This window comes from Chenopodium album, chromosome 11 (assembly GCF_948465745.1).
Source record: "Chenopodium album chromosome 11, dcCheAlbu1.1, whole genome shotgun sequence".
In the NCBI taxonomy this organism is placed as follows: domain Eukaryota; kingdom Viridiplantae; phylum Streptophyta; class Magnoliopsida; order Caryophyllales; family Amaranthaceae; genus Chenopodium; species Chenopodium album.
In genome coordinates, this window is record NC_137844.1 from 10,304,299 (window position 1) to 10,329,975 (window position 25,677).

The 25,677-nt window shown below is 35.6% G+C and overlaps 2 protein-coding genes and 1 non-coding gene across 5 annotated transcripts; 2 read left to right on the forward strand and 1 right to left on the reverse strand.

Moving 5' to 3' along the window:
* The first annotated feature begins 329 nt into the window (after positions 1-329).
* Positions 330-22,475, forward strand: LOC145567370 (uncharacterized). Of its 3 annotated transcripts, XM_081626634.1 has the most exons (27): positions 330-494; positions 1,156-1,890; positions 2,749-2,857; positions 3,027-3,124; positions 5,835-5,960; positions 7,913-7,981; positions 8,717-8,839; positions 8,925-9,074; positions 12,057-12,185; positions 12,540-12,619; positions 12,791-12,885; positions 13,499-13,566; positions 13,690-13,791; positions 13,875-13,924; positions 14,965-15,072; positions 15,335-15,410; positions 15,903-16,039; positions 16,120-16,279; positions 16,408-16,587; positions 18,160-18,273; positions 18,455-18,610; positions 19,307-19,474; positions 19,580-19,692; positions 20,954-21,077; positions 21,478-21,573; positions 21,672-21,734; positions 21,858-22,475. In XM_081626634.1, exons 1-27 carry the CDS (start codon positions 342-344, stop codon positions 21,918-21,920), a joined length of 3,645 nt encoding a protein of 1,214 aa, XP_081482760.1. In that variant the 5' UTR covers positions 330-341; the 3' UTR covers positions 21,921-22,475. The 3 variants fall into 3 exon arrangements, 2 of the variants coding, with proteins under 2 accessions (XP_081482760.1, XP_081482761.1); XM_081626635.1 differs by lacking the exon at positions 21,478-21,573; XR_014095571.1 differs by lacking the exons at positions 20,954-21,077; positions 21,478-21,573; positions 21,672-21,734; positions 21,858-22,475 and having other exon boundaries at positions 18,455-18,602.
* A 36-nt stretch (positions 22,476-22,511) lies between these two features.
* On the reverse strand, positions 22,512-22,585 carry TRNAI-AAU (transfer RNA isoleucine (anticodon AAU)). Its single transcript has one exon. It is a non-coding gene; the product is annotated as a tRNA-Ile (tRNA).
* A 120-nt stretch (positions 22,586-22,705) lies between these two features.
* On the forward strand, positions 22,706-25,030 carry LOC145568536 (isoaspartyl peptidase/L-asparaginase 1-like). The gene is made up of 4 exons (XM_081627958.1): positions 22,706-22,924; positions 23,413-23,646; positions 23,881-23,967; positions 24,310-25,030. The coding sequence occupies exons 1-4, from the start codon at positions 22,763-22,765 to the stop codon at positions 24,775-24,777; spliced, it is 951 nt and encodes a 316-aa protein (XP_081484084.1). The 5' UTR covers positions 22,706-22,762; the 3' UTR covers positions 24,778-25,030.
* Positions 25,031-25,677: the final 647 nt, after the last annotated feature.

Consider the following 25,677-nt stretch of genomic DNA (forward strand, 5'->3'; position numbering starts at 1 on the left):
AACGAAATGTATCGCTGATAATTAAAGTACAAACGTACCAATGATAATTTCCCTAAAATTAGTCAAAAAAATTTTGTGAAATTTGTTATATACACCCGAGTGTATCGTCGTCATCTATAAATACTTTGTTTTTATTTTGATGATTATATTTTATTTAATCATCAAATGAAAACAAAACTAATATTTAATTAGTTGGGTGTACAATGGACGTACTCAAAAAAATTACTGTTGACATTTGGAAATTACATACTCCGTAAGTCCGTAATTTGAACATTACTGAAATAAATTGATACTGTATCATTTTTTCATCGTTTGGCAGAGGAAAAAAAAAAAAAAAAAAAATGGAGGAAAGAGAAATTTCAGTTCGTAGTCTAAGCGGAGAATCTATCACCATTTCAATTTCATCGACCAAAACAATCGCAGACCTCAAACTCATTTTGAAGAACCGCTTTCCTCCTGCCTCTTCTTCTTCCGACTTTCATCTTTTTCTCAAAGTAAGATTTTTTTCACAATTTTTTAATTGTTATTCTTATTGTTGTTATTCTTATTATGTTACTTTCAATTTTAATTGGTTTGTGCTGAAATGGTTGATTTATATTATGTTATCAATGATTTGATTGGTAATTGTGTAACATTGTCCTAATGTGGTGAATTTTAGTCATTTTATTGATTTATATATTTGTCAAAATTAGCATAATTGTTTAGGATTGAATGTGAACTGGCTTATGGCTAATGAAACTCGGGTTAGTTCAGGATTAGGACCTAATCCTTGATTGTGAACCCGTGTTCGGAAAAAAAAAACAATGATTGGTTAGTTTATTGGATGTTGATCCCCTGTCTAAGGGTTAGGGTAGCTACATTATTGTGATGACATTATGAGCTTGAATAGTCGATTCCGTGGATTACCTACCATGGCTTATATGCCTTATACTACCGCGGTTTCATTTTCATATTCTCGATTTGACTGTTAGTGTATAAATGTATAATGACTTAATGAGGATACTCTTTTTTGAGAAAAGGGTATTTAAGATCACAGATGTTTAGGGCAAAGAAGGAAGTTAAGGTCGGATTGTTAGTATGGGACTTAACGAGTACTATGTTGTTTATGTTTTGAATGTGTTGCTCATTTCTGTTGGGTTGCTTTGTGTTTCCCAGGGTATGAAACTAGGTGTTAAGAGTTTAATAGGAAGTCACTCCATAAACTCAGGAGAATTTGTCGCTCTTATGCCATTTACAAAGAAAGCTAAATCCCAAAATATACACTCTGAGGAATCTGGAGTAGCCTCGCAGACTACTCCACAGAGTGAACCTTCACACGTAGCAGAATCAGCTTGGCATGATATGATGGAAGATTTGTCGTATCTAAATAACACAATGAGTTCTGAAGAACATTCTGGTTGTTTGCCAGATCATTTTGATAAAAGTAAAGGTGACATGATAAACGAGAATCTCTCAAGTAATTATGCAAGAAAGCGTAGAAAGATATCCCCAGTTGAAAGTAAGGCAGGGCTTGCTGATGATCTTATATCTAGTTTACTGCATTCCTCTAATAGGCATGTTCTTGATCAAGAAGTTTGTGAAAGTTTCCTCAAGATATTGGAGCCTGTGCATTGTTTATCGGATGCAGAAACTGGGAACTGTATGTTGTCTAGCAAGTTTAATATGCAGGGGAATGGCCAACCAGCCCAGCCCTCTTCTTGCCTTTGCCCAACATGGTTAACGATAATGATGCAGTCCTTTGCTTTCTTGAACATTTTTGCTGGATTTCTTCAAGTGAATCATGAAGCTGTTACATTTGACCTTGTCAAGAATTCACTTGATAAACTTCGTGAACTTGGTTTCTGTGCTAGTGTGGAAGACTTGAAGCATCTGCCAGATCTCTGCCCTAAGGTTCCTTGCCAAACTTAATTGCTTCTGATGCCAATTTAATTATGTGTTCCGTGATACATCCCCTGCTAATTTTATTTTTCTTGTTACAGAAGTGTTTCCTGGTTGATTTATCTCGTGTTCTCGTGTTTACATGTCTTTCACAGCCCACTTTAAATTGCTCTCTTAGTTTGTTTATTGGCTACAGTAGGACAAGCTAAAGTATGATAGCTCAAGTTCTCAACTAAGGAACTTTTGTTAAGTTTTGAATTTTTGAGTTAAATCAAAATGTTTATTGTGCTATACTACAATCAATGCTGTCCAAGCTGCAGGCAAATCATAGCTCTGCTGTAGATTTTATTTGTATGCTCATTCTCCAAGAGGTTTGACATGAGGCTGAGGGCTCGGTGTTCTTGTTACTTTCAATATGAGTTAAACTAGGTGTTCATTTATATAGTCTTTTCGTTTTTCACTTTACACACTTTTTCCAACTTTGTTTTATCGATGGTTCCTTATGACGATTCATGTTAACGATTATTTTGCTGTTGTTGTTGCTGAACTTGAACATTCTGCTGTTGGATATAAAATTGTATTATATCTCTTCATTTGATCTTTCATGCATAAGTATGGATAAATAAGTGACATATGCATGAGTTACAATGACATGGACTTTGATGCCCGACACAAGACTATGATGTTCTTTATAGTGTGCACCAATTTGTTTGTTTATGATACACATTAGTCCAGGATGCAGGTAGGTTTAGACCATATCACTTTTACTATTCCCCTGGAAATTTGATACTCCAAGCTAGCTAACATCCACTTTTTCATTGCTGTGTTGACGATCTTTAAATTTAAATTGAATTTGTTGTTTGATCCCAGGTTGTGCATTTTATTGACCAAGAAACAGAAAGTAAGATGTCACTTGATGTTATTGTGGTAAATAATTTCTCAAGGGAACAGTCTGACCATGTTAAAAGCAATGTCAAAGGTAAAGTGCTGGAACATTGCTGGAACATTGAGATCCTTGTCTTTTGTTTTCGTGAGTGATGTGTGTTTTTGCATTCCCCTAACTCCTCCTTTATGCTCTGGACTTTTGGAATGTTGTCTTTATGTGATTTTACAAGATATTGCATTGCTGTATATTTTCATGTTTACAGCTCGAAAAATGGTTCCTGTGTCAAAGATAATTAGTTCGATAAATAGAAGACAAATACTTTTCAGAACAACTTTAGAGGAAGGTTTCAGATTACTTTTGGTATGTAAGTATCAGATCCATTCCATTGCTCAATTATTTTGGTCCTGGATGCGCGCGCGCGCGTGTGTGTGTGTGTGTGTGTTTTTTTTTTTTTTTGTGTGAAACATTTGAAAAAATTAGTGTGGTATTCCTGGCCATAGAAATACTGTTCATTTAATTTAGGAAAAATTCTCAGGAACTACTCGCTTAATAGGTCAATTTGTGAATAACTACTACTCCCTCCGGTTTTAAATATTTGCTCCATTTCTCTTGGGCGCTGATGCCGATGCTAATCTTTGATCAATAATATCTTTAATTATCAATAAGTATTAATTCTAACAATTGAAAAATTAATAATCTATTCATTGAGATGATTTCAACGAGTACCCACAAGACTATATTTTTTTCTTATGTATTAATCATAAACATTAGTTAAAGTAGGATAAATGAATAGTGCAAAAAGTAGAAATGGAGCAAGTGTTTAAAAATGGAGAGAGTAGTAAAAAGTTTTATCAAAAAAACTACCCTAAATTTAAAAAGTTTGTGTAGCACTACCCTTTTTCATTTTCCGACAACTAATTCCGGCGAGTGGGGCCCATTTGTTATTTTCCCTCCAAAAAAAAAAAATCCTCACACTCATTTATAATAACCAACCCTCCTCTTTTTTGCAAAAACTAACCCAAAAAACCAAATCGTTTTTCCTTCTTTAATTGGCGATTTTCACAAAGATTTGGTTTTTTGGATTGAGATTTTGCAAAAAAGAGGAGGGTTGGTTAATATATACAAGGGTGGGGATGTTTTTTTAAAGGAAAAATAACAAATGGGCCCCACTCGCCGGAAGTAGTTGCCGGAAAATGAAAAGAGGTAGTGCTACCCAAACTTTTTAAATTTGGAGGGTAGTTTTTTTTGATATAACTTTTTAGTGAGTAGTTGTTCACAAATTGACCTATTAAGCGAGTGGTTCCTACCAATTTTTCCTTTAATTTAATCTGCAATGTTGTTTTCTATGGTCCTCAATAACAGAGTTTCATATGGTACTATGGTATATGAAAATTATTGTTTTTCTTGTGTTATTGTTATTGTTATACTGCATACTATATGCTTTTATCCCTATAATGTTACTTTTGATCTTATATTTCTTTACAAATATAATGGCCCTTTCCTACATCCAACCAAATTAACCATTTACATGGTTTGCTTATTAACTTACACCTTGTTCTTTTTACCTTTGAATTATAATATTCTGTAAAAAATAACTTTTAGGCCTTGTTTGGCAAATGGCTGTTGGCTGGTTCACTTGGCTTGTTTGACCAGCTGGAATGTTTGGCTGTTTATAATGGCTTTTGAAATTGGCTGTTTACAAAAGTGTTTGGTAAATTAATTGGTGGTTGTTGGCTGTTTATTAGATAATTTGTGGGCCAACAAGCCAAAAGCCAACAAAAAAGCTACTCAAAGCAGCTTTTTCATTTTGGCTTAAAAGCCAGCTTTTTCGCTGACTAAAAAGCCAATTACCAAACACATTTTTTGGCTGTTTGACCACCTTAAAAAGCCAAAAGCCAAAAGCTAACCAAAAAGCCATTAAAAAGCCAATTACCAAACATGGCCTTAGTCAGTAACCAATAACTTTAAGTTTGGAAGCTTTTTATAAGTATAATTCAGTTTATTCAGCTAAATTCAGTAACTTTATACACCAAAACATACTTGTGATTAATTAAAAATTAGTGTCAATCAATAAAATGAATTTCTTCTCATTAAAAGTTGCATTCAGTAAAAAAAATCAGTTTTGATTAGTAAGCTTATTGTAATTGGTTAAAATATTTTTTTATAAGTAGAAATTAGGTGAAAAGAACAAGGCCTTATTGGTGGATGGTTTGCGATCAATCCTTAAATTATTGAATAGTTGTGGAAGAGAGCTTTTTGCAAAGTTGTAGATTGTAAATTTTGAACATAGGAGACAAGATATAATTAGAGGGAAATGAGATGGACTATGACTATAATTTGGAGGATTTTTCCTTTGAGCCTTGGAGGAAGTTGGAGTTAAATGTGTTAGAGTGGGAGATGTTTTGTTGCTTGGTAGGAGCTTAATAATACTCCCTCCCATCCTTTTTATTTTTCCCACTTTAACTTTTTTTTCCTCACAAAAAGATTCCAATTGGGAAGAACAAAAGGGCAGTTGGGATTAATCATATAAAAAAGTAAGAGATTATGAGATCTTTTTATTGTTTTGGAATGAAGTCCTTTTTGCAATGAGCATTGTGACTGGATTTAGTTAACGAAGATAATTGAGATGGTATGATGATATTAGGATACTTGAGACCCTAGTGCTTTATCCTTCCTGGAGTTTCATAATGTTGTTTAGGATAGTTTCTTTTATATGAGTTTACTATTTGTCCTTGACTTTTTTTTCTTTTCTCATTTTGAATCTTCATATATACTAGAGATTCAACACCCATCTGTGTACTCAGTAAGCTTTTGCACTTTAACATGATCATTATCATAAATCTACTGCTTGTTATATCTCTATTAAGATAATCAAAATCCTTGGCTACGGGGTTTATTTTGTGTAAGCTATCATTGATGACATTTGATGCAGGCCACCTCTTGTTGTTTTGTGTTCTAAGTGTGTGTGAAAATTTTATCAATTGTTTTTATTACTGAATTTGAATGCTATCCAATGATACCGATTTTCTTATTATTAGAGTTATAACTCTGTTACAATCTTGTTATGCAGCCTGATGGAATCTATGTGAAAGCTGTTTCTCTGGAGGAGCTTATCACTTCTGTAAAGAAAACTGATTCATCCTCTTATGGAATCGCTGCAGAAAAAAATAGGAGCTCTATTGAAGTGCGGTGTTGTGTATGTTTTTCCTCTTGTTTTCCTTTAAAGAGAACGCTATATATACTTCTGCTGTCTTGTTTTAATTTATTCAGTTATAGGGCAGGGATTGTTTTAGGAGGGGTATGAGGAGAAGCCCCTTCATAGAGTGTTTGATTGGGTACATGAGTCATATGCAGGTATCTTGAGAATTGGAGTGGGTGTTCCATCACTGTCTGACCCCCTTTGCCCTCTCTTTAGTGTTCTTGGATACTTCTATTTTAAGTTTAAGTAGTCTTAGAGGGATAATTAATAGTACTTCCTCCTTTTCTTTTTAGTTGATGAATTTGATTTAGGTGCACATATTAGGAGAAGTAAGATAGAAATGTTAAGGACAATAATGCCCCTGCTTAACTTCCCCTTTCCTTCCTCCAACTACTGACCAGCCACGTGAGCCACCTCCATCCCACCCCAACTTCATCTCTTGATTCTTTTCCACCACCACATTGATCTACTTTTCCGATACCACCATCTCACCTTTGTCAACACCTTCTACCTCACATAAAACCCACAAAATACTCAACATTAACAAATTCCAAAAATGTTTACAACCCCAACTTTCAATTTGTCGCCGCCCCTACTTTTGGAATTGGAATTGGAAAAGAAGACAACGACAAAGGATAAAAGAACATCGAGGCTTCAATCAATTTAGCGTTGAGTGATGGAGGATTGTTGCTACTGTGAAGAAAGATTGACAAAAAGTCAAAATTTTAAAGTTGAGATTTAATATGCTAAAACTTCTCGTGAACATCCATTAATGACGGTCAAGTAGCTAGGCGAAATTATTAATGGTGAAGAACAGCCAATTTGGGGCTTTGGAGGTGAATTCAGTGAAGGATATGATGGTCAAGGCTTTTATGGAGGCAGCCATGGTGGTGGGGATCTAGAGGAGACTAAGGTTCTATGTGTAGCAGAATGGAGGCCAAGGTGGAAATTTCCGATGAGGACTCTGATGAGGGAGGAGAGAGAAAAAAGATGTTGCCATGGTTAAGAGGGAGTATGTGGGTTACGGAGGAGAGAGATGGAGTGGGTCTGTAAGGAGGAGGAAAGAGAAGAGGGATAAGGGCAAAGTTGACAATTATTGTACAAGACATATCTCAAATAGATACGTGTCAACTATAAAACTTCCCAAAAAGGAATACATTTCAACAAAAGACTATCTCAAATAATATTTTTTAGTCTGTTGCTTTTCTCATTCTCCATTTTAGAGGTGCTAATGTTTCTGCAGATTTAGCTTCATAAATTTTAGACATATCTCATGCTCCTTATCACCTTCTTGACAAAGAGCTATCTTGATCAAAGGTTTGCTGTTGACTAGTTACACCATCATGAGGGATTAAGGGCTATAAATGTTTTTTCTGGCATTTACCCGTGGTACATGTTAAATGTAACCAACTGTTTCCTTTCATCAGCTATTACAAGGTGTTTGCCGTATACTTGTTCTTCCATGACTTGTGGCTTTGTCTTAGATAGTTTCAAGGAGCAATTAATGTGTGAACAAGTGTGATTTTGTTTTTTTGGTGCAATTGAGCAAGAAAGGTCTTTATGGCAGATTTTTTCATCAAATTTTTTCCAGTTATTTTGGTAGAGAGATGTAGCGGTAGCATATGCTGTTTTCCAATTTGCATCCACATCTGTGATAGAATTGCACTCTCGCATTCTTGATTTTTATTTGTGTTTCCAAAGAAAATTATAACTGCTTTAAGTTTCAGATCGTTCAGAACTTTTTTAGAAGATTTGGTTTTAAATTTACTTCTTATGCTTTGGATGCTTTTCAATTGTCACTTCTAGACCTTTCTCATCCCTAGCCTTCTCAGTTATCACTCTTGTATTTTCTTTTGTGTGAAAAGAGCTCAAAAGCCCTCCTCCCACAAATTTCGCTGTTATAAGATCTTTTTAATTTTTTTTAATAATCAGCTTGCTTGGTTGTGTAGGAGACTCATCCACTTTCACCCATGTTGATGCTTGAACATCTTAGGAAGGGCATCGGCTCTCGTGGACAGGTACTTTCATAATGTATGAAGTTACTCTTTGTAAGAAGCTTGTAAAGCCCTTAGTTTTAACAATTGCGAGTTAGGTGTACCTAGGCACAAGCCGCAAGAGCTGGTGTCTTAGCTCTGTGAAGTACAAAGACCTACAAAAGGCTCAAACCTATGCGCTTTTTTCTAGGCTGCTTCTTGCACCTTCGCTGTAAGGCTGTAAATAGCTAATGCATAAGATTTTTATTTATTTATTTTTTATTTTTTATAAAAACACGATGCGACTTTGCGATGGTCAGTCTAGAGGAGAGAGTATCTCTATATCCCCCAGTTCCATTGGAAGAATCCTAGCAATTGATCACATGGCCTTTTCACCTTTTCTCATAATTCTTTTTTAGACTTATTTAATAGATATTATTATAATTTTTAATATAAATAAAGTGCGCCTTACCTACAAAAAGTGCCCGCCTTGCGCCTAGGCCCTAAGGACTTTTGTGCCTTGTTGCACCTTGCACCCTTTAAAATTAAGGTTAAGCCTGTAAAGCTCTGCTGAGTGGGCACTTTGATGGAAAGTTTGTTACTTTCTATCTTCACTGTTTCTGGTGCCCATTCCCCCCTGCCAACCCTATTCCCCGACCACAATATTCTTCCATTTGACCAAAAAGCATAATGTGCCAATATTTGTAGAACAAAGTGCCTATGGAAAATATTGGATTAGAAGGGTTCTTGTAAATGCTTTGGGCTATTATTTGGATGCAGATAGTACATATAGAAGAAGTTAATGCAAGAGTTGCAGTCTACGCTGATATCCCTGATGAATTATCCGAAAATGCGAAGAGTGCTCTAAAGACTCTGGAGATTACTAAGCTGTATAGCCACCAGGTCTGTATCACCGCATGTGTCTTATAACTTTTTCCTTATTATTATAGCCATAAACCTAATGTGGATTAAGTTTACCTTTCTGCAGGCTGAGTCTATAAAGGCTTCTTTGTGTGGCAAAAATGTCGTGGTAGCCACCATGACATCTAGCGGGAAATCTCTGTGCTATAATATACCAATACTAGAAGCATTATCCCAAAACTGGCTATCATGTGCTCTATATCTGTTTCCTACTAAGGTGAATATACTGTTTTTCGTGTATTAACAAGCATGTACCCACTTATACACCCACATGGCCTGACTTGTGCACATACAGTCACATATATGGAATTTATTTTGATATTTCCTTTTAATCAGGCATGCATATGTTAGGGAATTGGATGAATCACTGGCCTTACTTATCTTCTTGTTTTTTTCTACTGAATTGTGCTTGGCAAGATTGTGTGGACAATTAAGAAGTTTTTACTGTTTTCTTATAAAACTTCATTTCAGATGCATTTGATGGTAGGCTCTCCATAATTATTGTTTGTGATTCGAGAGATGGTGGATTATGTTTTCTATCTACTCCTTTTCTCTATCAAATTTCCCTTAAGATTCAAATGAATGTGTTACTTTAGCTAATTTGGCTGTCCTTTTGATGTTCTCTTATGCTTAGCTGATTTAAAAATTTCTGTTTCAATATATCACCACATTAGTGGTCCCTTGTTGGATTAGGGATTTCAATAAGCTATATTCTATGCTCTTTTGATTGTTCGAGGTGAGTTGGTTGATGATGAGACAATTTTTGACATGAAAGTAAGATTAGAATGGGTTCAAGCTTTATAAGGGCTAGCCTTTTTTACAGTGATGAAGCAGTGATGTTGGGGGTGGACAACACCTTAGTTTTTGGTGTGGATGCAAGTAGGTGGAGTTCTCCAAAGTTCATATTAAACTCCTCCAGCCATTTGTTATAATTAAATAGAATGGCCTAACCTTCTTTAATTTGCTAGAGCTGGGTTACTGAAGCTGTGTAAGGAGAGCAGGTAGATTTATTAGATAAATAGAGAAAGCTTCTAGTTACATATTTCAACTGATGATCAGGGTGTTGAAATGATAAAGAGAAGGGATAAATTATATGATTAATTGGATTAATAGTGGAAGATTCCAGTTGTTACATTTTTTAAATGATGATACTTTTTATGTGCTGATCAACTGTCCCAGTCAAGACTGCAATTTTTACAGAATGGGTCTTCCCTCATTTCAGGCCAACTCAAAATAAAGTTCTAGCTCTAATTCTAATGCAAATGTTTAGCAAAGTTAATGAATTGAGCCAGCCCCACATCAGCACACTAGATTCTCATCTTTCTGTAAAGAGACCAATTTGGAATTTGCTCTGCTTAAAGGTTGATTTGGAGGACCTTGGGTTAGCTGGAGTGTAAAGAGTTTATAGTTATATGGTGTATGTGGATTGGATGGTGCTCATTGTCTGATTGCCTTTTGATCTAGTCAATGTGTGGCCTTTTGTTCGAATCCATCCAACTGTACACTTAAGATATGATTTGTACGAAAAGGGAGGGCAGGGTGTTATTATATCTCTTTTTATTTTTCCTTTGGTGGTTAATCCTTTTAGCCATCTCTTTATTAAGGGATAATATGTGAGTCTTAAGGTTGGTCGGGTGAGGGGTCTGTTGCCTATTTACAAGACACTACTGTTTTGCTCTTTGTTGATCTAGCTTCAGTTTAATAATGTTATTGCTGTTGTTTATAAATTTTTCATTTCTTTACTGAGTCATAGAAACAGGTATAGCCATATAGGTATAGTCTGGTATTCAGAGTAATATATAAGAGCCACTTGTGGGTACACTTGCCTCCCATTTCAATCTTGGAATTTTATATCCCATGTTCCTCATTTTAAATTCCCATAATAAATTTTGCACTTTAGAGGAATCCTAGTTTGTGGGGATTCATCTTCCAATATGATTCTGATGTCTTATTATTTCTGTAGCTCACACAATATTTCGAATGTTGAATTGTTGGGTAGTGAGGGTCTTGTTGTCCTATGGAACTTTCATTTTGAGTAGAAGCCTAAATTTTGGGAGTGACAGGTTTGCTGGGTTTGTTAGAGGATGCCTCCTTCACTATCCTGGCCTGATTTTTTTTTTTTTTTTTCCTTTTTCTTTTTTAAGAAGTAATATATTATCAAAATTGTGCAAGTTATGGTTTTAAGGGAGAAAAAAAAAATCTGGGCTTCCATGCTTGGATGGATTCAACATTGTTGGTAATCATAAAAAATGGAGACCTTTGTGTTTGAATTTTAATACATGTGTCTTGTGCCTTGGTTATGAGGAGCCTGTAATTTATAACTTTTTGCTTGTTGATTGGCTGTTATTTGTGGATCAAGTCAGATTAGTCTTGAGAGACGTAGGCTTAATAAGACTTCATGGCAGGTATCTTGCATGTCTCTCTTGGTTTTATTGATGGAAATGAATGAGTTGCTTTTCCAGAGTATGGTTTCTAGTTGGGAGATTTTGTGGGAAATAGTGGTGTTTTATTTTATTTATGGTCCTTTTCTGGTGTATCTTAAGCAGATATTCCTTTGGATTGGCACACTACGTGATTTTTTAGAGGACCCTGGTCCCCTTTTGGTTTGTATCCATCACCTCTTACAGTAATACAGTATTTCTTTCTCCTGTGCACGCACTAGCACATATCTGTTTGTATGTAGGACACATGCTGCATGCATGAGAATTTGACTAAGCAATATGTAGATTTGTATGTTTAGCAGATATTCGTTTAGACTAGCACAACTAGTCTTAAGGAAGTCTAGCTTTTATGAGTTCACTTTTGCATCTTTGGTACTATTAAATTCCATTTTGCAACCCTTTAGGGCTTTAGGGATTCCCAGCATTCAGATATATTGGTGTCTGAATCCTCTGAAATTTGGCATGCTGCACAAGCCCTTGATGGACTCCAACAATGTAATTATTTATTTATCTTAACCAAAAGTTGCACAAGAGTAGCATACGTAGATTTGTAGACACATGCAAACACAATTACACTCATTCACTGATTTGCAGCCTCTTTTTTATTCAGTGCCACACATCTGGTTTTCAGCGACATATTTTTAACTCACAATTAAATTTCCGTTCAACTTCTTTGACTGTCTAAAATGATATATTTTCTTTTTCTGATGAAAATTGTCTAAAATGAATTTACCTAGTTTGTGTCTAATGCTGTCCAGGCCTTAGCTCAGGATCAGTTGCGAGCATTGCTGTCTATGACTGAAAATTTTGAAAATGTCAATATTGGAGTTTATGATGGTGACACTTCTCAAAAAGAGAGGAATCAGCTTCGTGACAATGCTAGACTGGTACTTTAGTATTTCCTTCGTGTCATGTTAGTTGACACGTTTTGACTTTGGACACTTATTCATAAATTACTTTCACTTCCGTTTGTGATTTATACCTAAAAAGATGCATTGTCATGTGGGGTCTTGTTGGATACATCTCAATGTATATTATTCAAATATACTCTTTTTTATACTTATTTCTTATTAATAATTGAAGATATTATCGTTTAATCATGCATTGCAAATGTGCCTAAACAAATGTGTCAACTAAAAAGAAACGGAGGAAGTAATTATCAACTTTGTAAGATTGCGGATGCTACTCTCACCATGCTGTCATGCCTTATTGAGGTCAATAGTTTTCTTTCCTTTGTACAGCTGATCACCAATCCAGATATGCTGCATATGTCAATCTTACCATATCATGGACAGTTTCAGCGAATTTTATCTAATCTTAAGTAAGGAGTAAATCTTGTTGATTGTTGTTCTTTATCATCTAGTTATTTCTGTAATTTTCTTTTGCTTATCTTTATACTGGTGCATTTAACTTTTATTACACTTTTATATATGGATGTTGAAAGTATATGTTATAAATTCTCTAAAGCTGTGATTTCTGTTTAATCAAACAGGTATGTAGTCTTTGATGAAGCACATGCTTATAAGGGAGCATTTGGATGCCATACTTCCCTTATATTGAGGAGATTACGCCGTTTATGTTCTCATGGTATGTATATGTTTGCATACATTGTTTTAATGCCAAATGATCATTTTCTTAATCTTATTAGGTCAAGTGCTGACTTTAATATTAAATAGTAAATTTATGATTTGAGCTTTATAATCAACTTTGGTGCAAGACAGCAAGAGTATATTTGTGTTTTTGAGTAGCTTTAGTTTCTAAGTGTATAGAAAATTGAAATAGATGAGCTCTATATATAGAGTTTTCGAATTTATAGGGTTCCGACCTCCAAGTAGCTACCTTGATGGGTTTTATGGCCATCAGCCATATACGTAGCCCAACTTTCTTTCACAGGGCTTCAAGGTTAAATTTATTTATAAAGTCCAAATTAATTAATTTTGATTATTATTTTCTTTTATAAAAGCCATTAATTGACTTTACTGGATTAAAAGAAGAGGATGTGCCCACATAATAAATATATTATGTCTACAATTTCATTTAGGTATCTATCATGAATTCTGAGTGAGATCTAATGTGTCCCATGCACTCGGTTTAAAGCTCCTTTATGGCATTAGTATTTAGTATGCATAGTATCCTATTCTCAGTTGGTTTAGGTCTATAAGAGCATCAATAGTAATCCAGATATGCCTTCCTCATGCAGTGTATGGCTCTGAACCTTCTTTTATCTTTTCTACTGCAACTTCTGCCAACCCCCGTGAGCATGCAATGGTAATTTTTTTTTTTTTTTTTAACTTGGTGGGTTCTATCAATCTGGCTGTTTATTTATTCAGCTGTCAATGATCTTTTCCCTTTTATGAGAATGAGCTGGTTAGCTTGTTTTTCTCCGTTCAGGAACTTGCAAATTTACCAACAATGGAGCTGATTGAAACAGATGGAAGTCCATCCGCTCCGAAGTCTTTTATTCTTTGGAATCCACCTTTGTTACCAAAAACAGTGGGTGCTTTATGGTTCTTTGATATTTTTATGTAGTGGGTAACTTTGTGATATGATGTTGATCATATACTTCTGAAATCCAGGTGCAGCGAACTGGCACAAGAATCAAAACCATTGTCACAAAGAGGTCTAGGTAAAATTTATCTTCTTTTATGGGAAGCTAGGTGTATAGTTTTCATTGTCCTAAGAAATGTTTGACATGGATTAAACATAGTATCTTTTAACCACATTTTAAGACCTGTTATGGGCATGGATGCAAGTTTTAGCTTTAATGTAGCTCTTACTTGTTGGATTAGACCTTAGACATACAGGAAACTTTTCTCTTACATGCGGGGTATTAGTTCTTAATTCCTGTTCCTCCTTGTATACTGTATAGCTTACCCTACTCTCAAAAGTAAAAAGTTAGGTATTAACCCTTTACTAATTTCACACTGATCTTGAACGCTATATGCTAAGGTAATTTGATGATTCTCTCATCTCTTTCAAGCCTCTATATTGCTTTTTGAATAGATAAGGCTGATTCAAGAGGCCTTTTCAGCTCTATCTTGCCACTGGTTTCTGATTATAGCTAGTAAGAGATCAATTTTAGCATTAGAGTCTTACTGTGCTAAGCGTAGACTAGCCACAAACTTTCCTACCAATGTGCAATTGAATCTTTAATTTTGTAAATATAGCCTTGCCCTTCTATATTTAAGGTCTGGCCTTGAATCTAATTTGAAATAATGCACTTAGCTTGTTTCATAAACTGGTTAATAGACCATGTATAGTGCAGGAATTAGATTTTTTTTAACTGTATTCTATCTAGATCCCATATCCCCATGCACTTTAGAAGACCTGGAAATATATCTCTATTAATTACAGATTTACATGGACTCTGAAAGTTAGTTGATTTCCTTACTTCTAAAGATAAAACAAAACTATGAATTTTTGTATAGCTGATGTTTCTAGAGATTGATGAAAAATAAGATTAGTTAAAGTTGAACAGTAGTTAGATGTCAGTTTAAGCTTTATCTTTCCCCTTCTTTCTATGTTTACTATGTTTACTTTTGCTGATGATATTAATTCTTTTGGGCTCAGTATATTACTTACTTCTCATGCTGCTACCTTGGTATTCATACCAGCTTTTATACTGCTTTCAATCCGGTAACCATCATCTTTTTGTTGTATTTACAGCCCTATATTGGAGGTTTCACAACTCTTTGCTGAAATGGTGCAGCATGGACTACGTTGTATTGCTTTCTGCAAAACACGCAAACTTTGTGAAGTTGTGTTATCTTACACGTAAGTCAATCTCATATTCATGTGTTGATATTCGTGATAGGTTCTGGAATGTCCTTCAGTGAAACACATGTGAAGTCTAAATTTTGTTGATTTAAGCTCATAATGGTCGTCATTTTGCAAAACGGACTTGGTCATGCATTTGATTTTAATATGATGGTTGTGCTATTGTGTAATACCATTTAGACGCATCTTGATGTTATTGCAGTTAAGTGTGATCCAAATGCTTGGGTTTTTTAAATTTTCATCTTTATTTCTTTGGCAGACATGAGATTCTTCAAGATACAGCTCCTCATCATACTGATTCCATCTGTGCTTATCGTGGTGGCTATGTTGCTGAGGTTAGTGTTTTTTATTTTTTTTATTTTGGTGTTTAATGCCATCTCTTTAGAAATTAAAAAAAAGAACTTGGTTTGTTCCGAGGTACATACCACATTATTTTCCTTGCACTGATGCCTTGAACCAACCAACGCTGCCCTTAAGGGTAGAGGGTGCTAGGCTTGTAGTCAATTGAAGATTCTTTAGCACCATAAAGCTAGCTGACACCTTTGGTGTTAATGAACATAAGCATGCATTAAGCATTTTAGTGGTTATTTACGAAGCAGCTGAAGTTTTGGAAGCATCTTGGACATTGGATAATGAAATTTTCCGTTAATTGAATTGTTTTGTCTGATTAAGCTGCTTGGCTTTTATTTCTTCTTGGACTTTTGAATGTTTGTGGGTGTATTCAAGTGTGGTATAAGGTGAAAGGGGGTTTATGAGACCAGTTCCAATTGCAGTTTATATTAAAATAGTGGATGGCTCTGTAGTGACTGGGCTTTGTGATAAAGCAGGATAGGAGAAGGATAGAGAGGAAATTCTTTAGCGGGAAGCTCTGTGGAATCGCTGCAACTAATGCTCTTGAGTTGGGTATTGATGTAGGACACATTGATGTGACATTGCATCTAGGTTTTCCTGGTAGTATTTCTAGGTAAAGTCTGTAACTATTTGATCTTAGTAACTTGGAATTATTTGTTTTGGCTCTGATTTATTGCTTGTCATTTTATTCAGTCTGTGGCAACAAGCTGGTAGGTCTGGAAGAAGAGGAAAACCGTCACTTGCTGTGTACGTTGCATTTGAGGGACCGCTGGATCAGTATTTTATGAAATTTCCACAAAAATTATTCCGAAGCCCTGTAGAATGCTGCCATGTAGATGCTCAAAACCCAAAGGTATCAGTAATTAGTAACTTATATCTTGAATTTGCACTAACTAGTACTATATTGCAAGCTAGTTTTACTTTTTACCCCCAGCTTCATAAGCTAGATTATGTACTTCTTTGATCACGTCTTTCATGCAGGTTCTTGAGCAGCACGTAATTTGTGCTGCCATAGAGCATCCTATAAGTTTGATATATGATGGAAAGTATTTTGGCTCTGGTTTAAACGATGCTGTTACAGCACTTGAAAGCAGGGGATATTTATCTGTTGATCCCTCTCGTGAGTCAACAGCAAAGATATGGAGCTACATTGGGCAAGAGGTATGTTTATCAGGTCTTATTTTAAAGCTCTTCTACCTCAATTTACATATTTGGGGACCATGAATTCGTTGAGGCCCCTTTTGTGCACTATTGACCAGGCAAAGCCACTATCTAAATTGTCTCGTGAATATTGGGAAAGAGATGGCAAGATCATACAAGTTACAGTGGCTTCTGTGTATGAAGGGAAAATATTGATGAAACATTGTGTGAATGTGTGACATACATATAGTAACAGTGATTATTTCGGAAACGCTGTGCCTCTGTGATATTTTCTCTAGTATTTTCATTTGGCTTCGGGGGAAGGGGGTATTTGACGTAGACTTTGTACCAAAAATGGTAAAAAAAAATTCTTGAAAAACTTGATAATGGATATTTTCTGTCGACTTTTGTGTGAGTTTATTTATTTATTTATTATACCTTGTATTGTCGTGGAAAGAAAATAGAAGAGATGGATTGTAGTTTCAAAAGATTAGAGACAAATGTGGAATTCCTATTGTGGGAAATCTGAAATTCTGAAATGGAGTTTTTTTTAGGAGAGCAAGTCATTTAGGTGAGCAAGTGATGTGATTAGTGGTCTAGGAGGATGTAGGAACTAAGGAAACACGATGATCAAAGTAGAAAGAGACACAGTGATCTACTTTAATAATGATGGGAGGGTGCCAGTTGACCACTCTTATTGAAAACAGAAGCATGACAATTCTTTTGGACTTCTCAACCTCTTTTAATTAGGCCTGTGCAATGGGTGGGCCCCATTGAATGCCCGGACCCAACCCTGAAATCAAAGAGTCAAACACGACCCTCTACACGGTTCAAACTGGGCCATGGAGTAAATTGCAATAAAAACTTGTAATTTAAGAGAACGGGTATATTAAAGATGGTGTCTTCTGGTAACCTAGCTATGGGCACAACCTGGAAGCTATGCAGCTATGCTACTTGCCTGCGCTCAATTATTGGTATCAAATACAGGGTTAATATAAGTTTAGGACACAAGGATACTGCGTTAGAGTCAAATGAGAAGGATGATAAAACACTGTTTAAGGTGCAGAATTTTGAACTACAGATACATCATTTTGACAGTGCATACTTTATGTCTTTGTATTTTCAGATTTTTCACCGATAATAGGCTTTGACATCAATTATGTAGTCTTTTGTATTTGTTCTCTTTTTTGGTGCCTTTGTTTGTGCACATTTTCCGCTTCTATTTTTTTTTTTCTTTCATTCTGAGAAGGTCTCACTTTTTCACTCTTGCTCTTTATGTTCTTTTCTTATGGGATTCTTCGATTCTTTTCTTTGCTTTGATCTGCCCTTCATCTGTTAGCTTAGTGTTCTATTAAGAATGGAAGTAATTATTAATATGATCAGGGCTTCTTCATGTAGATGCCTGTATTTTTGTTGAAAAATCCTGTGAATGACTTGACTTGGTGAGTTACGGGTTAAATAGAGGAGGAAAGGTTGCCTGAATTACATTAGGCTTTCTTTTATATGGAATTTTGTTTATGTTGTCATTCTGCAAGTTATGTCTTTTTTTTAAACCTTAACCATGTCTATTCTCTGTTTTTTTTGATTTACTAGAAATCACCTTTTCGTTCAATTAGTATCCGTGCAATTGAGTCTGAGAAATACAAAGTAATTGACAAGAATAATGAAGTTCTTGAAGAGATTGAAGAGAGTGGGGCTTTTTTCCAGGTTAGTTGTACTTGATTTTACTTTTTTTTTTTTTTTCTTTTGATGGGTATTACACTATAATTTTAAATCATATTGTTCCTTAATATGGACCTGTTGATGCTATGATGGTTACCTTTGATTTACATGCCTGCTACCTGTACTTGTGCAATTAATTTTTTTATTAAATCTTTTTAACACCCAGGTATATGAAGGGGCAATCTACATGAATCAAGGGAAGACCTATCTAGTAAAGGAGTTGGGTTTATCTAGTAAGATTGCACTTTGCCAAAGAGCGGACGTAAAGTATTATACCCAAACTCGTGACTACACTGACATTGATGTCATTGGAGGTGCTCTTGTATGTTGAATTATATTTCCCTACTCCTATATTTTCAGACTGCATTATACACTGTTCTTATATATTTGTGCATCTAGTGGGACATTTCAACAGTCTTTCAGCAAATTGATGTCAATGCCATGCTAGCATTGTACTCTCTATGTCTCATAATTATCATCCACTCTTTGGGATGTCCCAAACATATCTTTTAGCTACCTATTTAGGCAATTATTTCCCTCCCCAATGCTTTGAGGATTGAGATAATTTTTTTAAAAAAGGGTTCAATGGTTATAAAATATTGGGGTATCAAGCGTGAACATTTAAGGATCAAGAAGAAAAACTATAATTGTTGACATTAAGCTTCTTTCTTTGGGGACCTTTATATTGAAGATTGTGGTTTGAATTCCTATGGGGGGATTAAAAATGGATCTTCTTTCTAGCTATCATAGGCTCATAGCCAGTGCCTTGGGAGGCAGTTTGAAGTCATAGATATTACAAATGTTGATAGCAACAGAGAGCTACCATCTTATATGATTCTCCATATTTTATTACTTGCTCCATTTCCTTTTTTGGAAACTTTTAACAATATTTTACTATTTTCCTCCTACTAGTGGCCCCCTCTTTATATTTTAATATTTTTCATAATCTCTCTCCTCCCCACTTATAGGTATAGTGTTACCTAAAAAAGGCTGGTTAATTGCATTAATGATTTTATAGGCTTACCAAATAAGAGCTTCAAAGATGCAGTGTCGTGGAACAACTGCCCTAACAAATTCCTGCACAGTAACCACCACTTGGTTTGGTTTCCGTCGCATTTGTAAACGAACCAGCAGGGTACTTGATACAGTTGATCTTGCACTTCCCAAGTATTCATATGAGTCACAGGTACCAGGCTCAAATCTTTCTGTGTATTCAATTACAGCTTCCTGTTTCTTTCAAGTCTCTTTTTAAGAGGTTTTTTTTATGTTACCACAATGGTTTTTGCGACAGGCTGTCTGGATTCGAGTTCCCACATCTGTGAAAACAGCTGTGGAGAAGGAGGGATTTTCTTTTCGTGCCGGCCTACATGCTGCATCTCATGCTGTCCTCAATGTAGTTCCGCTGTAAGTTTGCATCAGATCTGGACATAACATTCTCTTTTTGTTCTGTGGTTTACATAGTCAGAAGTTTTCATTTGTATCCATACAAAATTAGACAAGAAACCAAGGGTTGGAATTCAAGTTTATGGTGCTATGAGTAGATTTAAACATCTCTTGAGCTGCTAGACTGCAAGACCACAAGTTGAATGATAGAAGACGCAAAATATATGTTGCATTTATTAGTTTGGAACAATAACTCTGTAATTGCAGGTGCAATCTGAAGTCTGAATGCTCAAGCCAAAACTACCTGTTGGCTTTCCTCATCTAGGAACCAACCACACTCGATCATCCAATTATCTTTTAGCTGTGTACATGTTGTATTTAATCACTAAGGAGTCAATACACAGTTTGAAGGGTAATGAAGGTTTCTAGCTTCATTTATCAAATTATAGACTTAAGTCACTTGTGACAATGGTCATCTCCCTTTTGTTGGTGTAAGGGTGAGGATCAAGGCTGTGCTTCTTTTGCACTATAACTTTAGACTTCAACCAATAGAGAATAAAATTAAGCAGGTGCTGAAATTTAGTCATTTTTTCACAAAATTATTGAATAGCTCTCCAATTGGAACTATCTTGCTTACTCCTTATAGTATGCTTTCTGTAGAAAAATTTTCTCAAAGATGTGCAGCTCTGCACCAATTTTACACGATGTGCTGTAGGATGATTTTTACTTACAATATTAAAATGGGATCTTGGCTGGGTAGGTGTGTGTTTTTGTGGGGGTTTTTTTCTTTTAATATATTTGAGAAGAGGGGGGGGGGGGGGGGGGGGGGGGGGAGGGTGGGGGTGACTAGAGTACTAGACTGCATTATGTATAGCTAGAGTGTAGATTAACTGTCTGAGATGTATTACCTATCTTGATCTTCTTTGTGCCTTATTGATACTTTAGGTGGCCTGTATACACTAGTCATTAAAACCATTACCGTGCATTTGCAGTTGTCTCTTGTCTGTCTATTATCTGCTTAACAGGTGACAATAGCATCCTGAACCTATTGTTGCCAAATCTATTGATTGCTGGTGCCACACTTCCACTGCTAATGTTTCAGAGGAGCTGAATGAATTACTGCTATCGATGATAATAGTTTTTGCAATGAATAATTAATCCAAAATTTACACCTAGAACTCGCTTCCTTAATTTATCTTGTTTTTCTTTGTTCCTTTTTGTATAAAGCTTGCTCTTTCAAAAATTTTCTGCTTCCCTGATTGATTCTCTTGTAAATGTGTAGCTACATAATCTGTGACTCTTCAGATTTAGCTCCAGAATGTGCAAATCCTCATGAGACCCGCTATGTACCAGAAAGAATCTTATTATATGACCAACGTCCTGGAGGAACAGGGCTTTCAATGCGGGTAATTGACATAGATTTATCTTTTAACTTCTTATCAAGAATCTTGCAGCAAACATATCACTATTAAATAATGAATAGTAAGAGTCAAAGAAGTTGAAGATGTATCCAATATTGAGAAGATGGTGGTGTGTGTAATTTCTTGAAATGAGAGGTTAACTTTAATACTAAGGTAAAGAAGAATCTATTCTTGGCGCTCAGCATGTACTGGTTTAGAAATGTAATATACACTAGATTTGGAACAATAGACTTGGAAGTGACTCCCACATCACCACTCTTTCTTGCTACATTGGCAGTTTTTATTTTGCCCCCTTGATTTTAGCAAATACAAGCTGTTTGCTCTCTTTCACATTCTCTTTCTCGATGAGTTTCATGTTAATGTATGATGTTTTGATGTGGGACAGATTCGACCACTGTTTAATGATTTGTTGACTTCTGCTTTGGATATGCTTACATCATGCTACTGTTCAGGAGATGTTGGTTGCCCCAACTGTGTCCAAGTATGTTCAAAATGTTCTTTTCAATTCTTCATTTTGACTAAAATTTCAGATCTATCAACTTTTTTCACCATAGTGACTTCATATTTGCATCTCAACAGACACTCGCCTGTCAGGAGTATAATGAGCTATTGCACAAGGATGCTGCAATCATGATTATCAAGGTTAGCCTGATTTCTGCGGCCAATGAGAAATTATGTTTTTGTGTACCATTACTAATCAATTTTATAACTATCTCCCCATCCACCCTGTCCCCCAAAAATGGGGATAAAAATCAACTTATGCAGGGTGTTTTAGAGGCGGAAGACTTGTATTGGCGACAAGATCGTGGCCCATCGGAAACTGCGTGAATTTGGATGTGGCAGCTTAAGCTTGAAGACGCCTGAATTACTACTTTCTGAATCACATGCACACCAAAGCTTCATATTTGGCTACATTTCTCATCTAGGAGAGTTTCTCAGCCTCTACTTCCTCTTGTGAAATTGTTGATCTTGAATTATGATAGCTCCAAGGTTCTATATACCGAGAAGCAACTGTGGATTGTGGTTTCTATCTTCAGAGCCGTGACTGTTGCAATAAAATCTGATCTCAGGTGTTGACAAATTCTCCTGCAGTGTATCCCATCTTCAACACCTTGGCAAAATACTATATGAAACTACATCCTGAGTGTCATCAAAATACGAGCTCTGAGCGGTCAAACTGTTCAGTGATAAATCTGTTGATTGGCCTGTCTTGCGAAACTACAAGAAACACATGTCTTACATCAACTGTACATAGTGTATTTTAAAATTTTATCATTTTATATACTCTTACAGAACAAATGCTCATACATTCAATTATAAGGGGTATGTAATTGTCCAAAAGATTTATCTTGATGAGGTGAATGAACATAGTAGCGTTTCCAACTTTTTATTACCCTATCAATCAAAATTCTCAAAAAATGGCCCATGCAGGTCTCGAACCTGCGACCTTCGCGTTATTAGCACGACGCTCTAACCAGCTGAGCTAATGGGCCAATTTTGCTTACACGGCCATTATCTAATAATATTTACTAATTAATTAAGCAATAATTGGACACAGTCATATGAGTAGTGTGTGCTAACTGCTCAACTACACCAAACCTTGATCTTTTGAATACCTTGGAAACCCAGAAAAAAAAAAAAAAAAAAAAGTGAGGAGGAGAGAGAAAGTGATGGGGTGGGCAATAGCTTTGCATGGAGGAGCAGGTGACATCCCTCTTGATCTTCCTGCTGATAAACGACAAGCTCGTCAAAATGCCCTTAAACATTGTCTTGATATTGGTGTCTCCGCTCTTAAACTTGCCCGCTCTCCCCTTGATGTCGTCGAACTTGTGGTATGCTTTTCGGTGTCAATCGATTGATTGTGTTTTTAAGTTATGTGTACGGAATTAATAATCATTTTTACTATTTTAGAATGTCCGGGAATTGTCACCTCTTAAATATTCTTTTGGTTTTTTAGGAGAAAAGATCATTGTTGCAAATCCTTGAGTATTTTTGTTTAATTGTGTCAGTTCTAATCTACAAAGAACTAAACAATATTGACTAGAGTGTATCCATACTAATGCACGAGTTATCAGTTAGGATTATAACTGATTTGGGAGGGATTGTATCAGTAGTCAGTACTTCCTCAAAATAAAAATTGGGTTTAAGGATTACAATTGATTTAAATGCTTAAATTTGATCCCTCAAAATAAATTTGCTTTCTGTTATCAGATGATGAACAACGTTGTATTATGCAGTAAATTGATCTATGATTGTCTATTTACTTTAATTGTACTACTGGTACAGAACTGAGAATAATAAAAGTTTGTGACCTTAACAGGTACGTGAACTAGAAAACCATCCACTCTTCAATGCTGGCCTGGGTTCGGTCTTGACCGCTGATGGCTCTGTTGAGATGGAAGCGTGTATTATGGATGGTAACACCAAGAAATGTGGTGCTGTTTCTGGTCTCAAAATTGTTGTCAATGCCATTTCTCTTGCACGGTTAGTCATGGAGAAGACGCCGCATATATATCTTGCATTTGAAGGGGCTGAGGCATTTGCCAGAGAACAAGTGGGTGCACCCCTTCTTTTTTATGGCCAAATTGTTTATCAGGCTTTTTTTTTTTTTTTTTTCAAGTTTTCGCGAACCCATGTCTTGCAAACTATTGTTAATATTGAACAATTTGCTTGAAAAAACTGTGATTTAAAGCAGCTAGTAAGGTAGCTGTCATTAAATTTGATCAACTGTCATCATCCAGATACTGTCGTGTTCCAATATTATACTGATTAATGTCTTATTAAGCAGGGCGTTGAAACTCAGGAACCAAGTCATTTTATCACTCCGGCAAATGTTGAAAGGCTTAAACAAGCTAAAGAAGCAAACAGAGTGCAGGTATATCATGTCTCTTTGATATGAAGTTGCATACTTAAAAGTTAAAACATTAAGAGGAAATTCTTACTTTGTGATAATTTGCCAGAATATTTCTTGTTAATTGGTTGCATCACATAATATGTATCTGTGCAACCCTCTCACAACCCCGGTTTGGAGTGTTATGGAAAAAGGGAATAAATTTGAAATTTATTGGTGTTCAATTGGTTTGTTTTTACATTCTTTTTACAATGGTTGATATTTTTGAGAGTATATGCTATGAGGAATTTTAGGTTGTGCATTTTGCTAGTCTTCCAATCATGTTACTTCAGTTAAATGATCTATGAATGGTACTTGTTTTTGCAGCTAGACTACACTCAGTCCATCGAGAAAGAAGTGAAAGTGGAAACACACGAAGTGAGTGGAGACAGCCAGTTAGGCACAGTTGGATGTGTTGCAGTTGATGGCGATGGCAACTTGGCTACTGCAACCTCTACAGGGGGGGTTGTCAACAAGATGGCTGGAAGGATTGGAGACACCCCAATCATTGGAGCAGGCACATATGCCAACACTTATTGTGCTGTCTCTGCCACTGGGATAGGGGAAGCCATCATACGTGGTACCATTGCACGAGATGTGGCTGCACTTATGGAATATAAAGGAGTTTCTTTGAAAGAAGCAGCGGATTATGTTGTGAAAAATGGTGCCCCAGAAGGCACTTTTGGGCTGATTGCTGTATCAGCTACAGGAGAGATTGCTATGCCATTCAATACTACTGGGATGTTCCGTGCTTGTGCTAGCCAAGATGGTTCCTCGGAGATTGCAATACATTGAATGGCCTAATATAATTTTGAAATATGATCAATGTTTGATGAAGAAGGCATTCTGTTTGAAAAATGTGTAATTTGTGGAGTGCTTCACTGTACTTGACAGTGGGGATTCGCTGGTGACGAAATGTATGATGTCCTGAAGCCGCAGACAGATTAGCAGTTCACAAGTTAGCCAAGCAAACCAATTAGAAGCAATGAAGTTATGCAGGCTTAGATATTTTTTGAATTAATGGGAATGTAAACAATTGTGCTATCCATTTGATATTTCATTCATTGCAACTCATTTCTCCTGAAAAACTGAAGAATAAATGATCAAACTTTGTGAGTAGTGGGTTACTGGGTTAGACTTCATTAGATTTTCTCCAATTATTCTCTCTCCCACTCCTTTTTATGTCGTATAATATTTCCCGCCAAATGCACCTTTTTTCGGATTTTAATTTTACACCCTTCACTCAATATTTCAATCTTTAATTTTTATTTCTCTCCTTTGAAATTTTATACAATTTTTTTATACACATTTGAGTTCAAACATATTTATGTACGTATCATTTAAAATTTATACTCCTTTGTTTTAGATTACTAACATAACCGACTTCTTTCTCTTTACAAATCAAATTAATCAAGGTAGCAAAAAAGCCCAAGAAATTAAAGAAAATTTATTAAATAAAAATCAAGAAAGGGTAATTTCATTTCTTGATAACCGACTTAACTAACTGTCCTAACAAACTCTCAGACTAAAGAAGAAAAATCCGTTTGGATAAATCTTGATTTTTATGTAACAACCAAACTACACTTATAAATATCAACCTACCCTTATAAATCATTTTTCAAGCACTCTACATTTTCTTCATTATTATAGCAACATTTTCAGAAATACTACTTTCATCAACAAAAATCCTCAGAA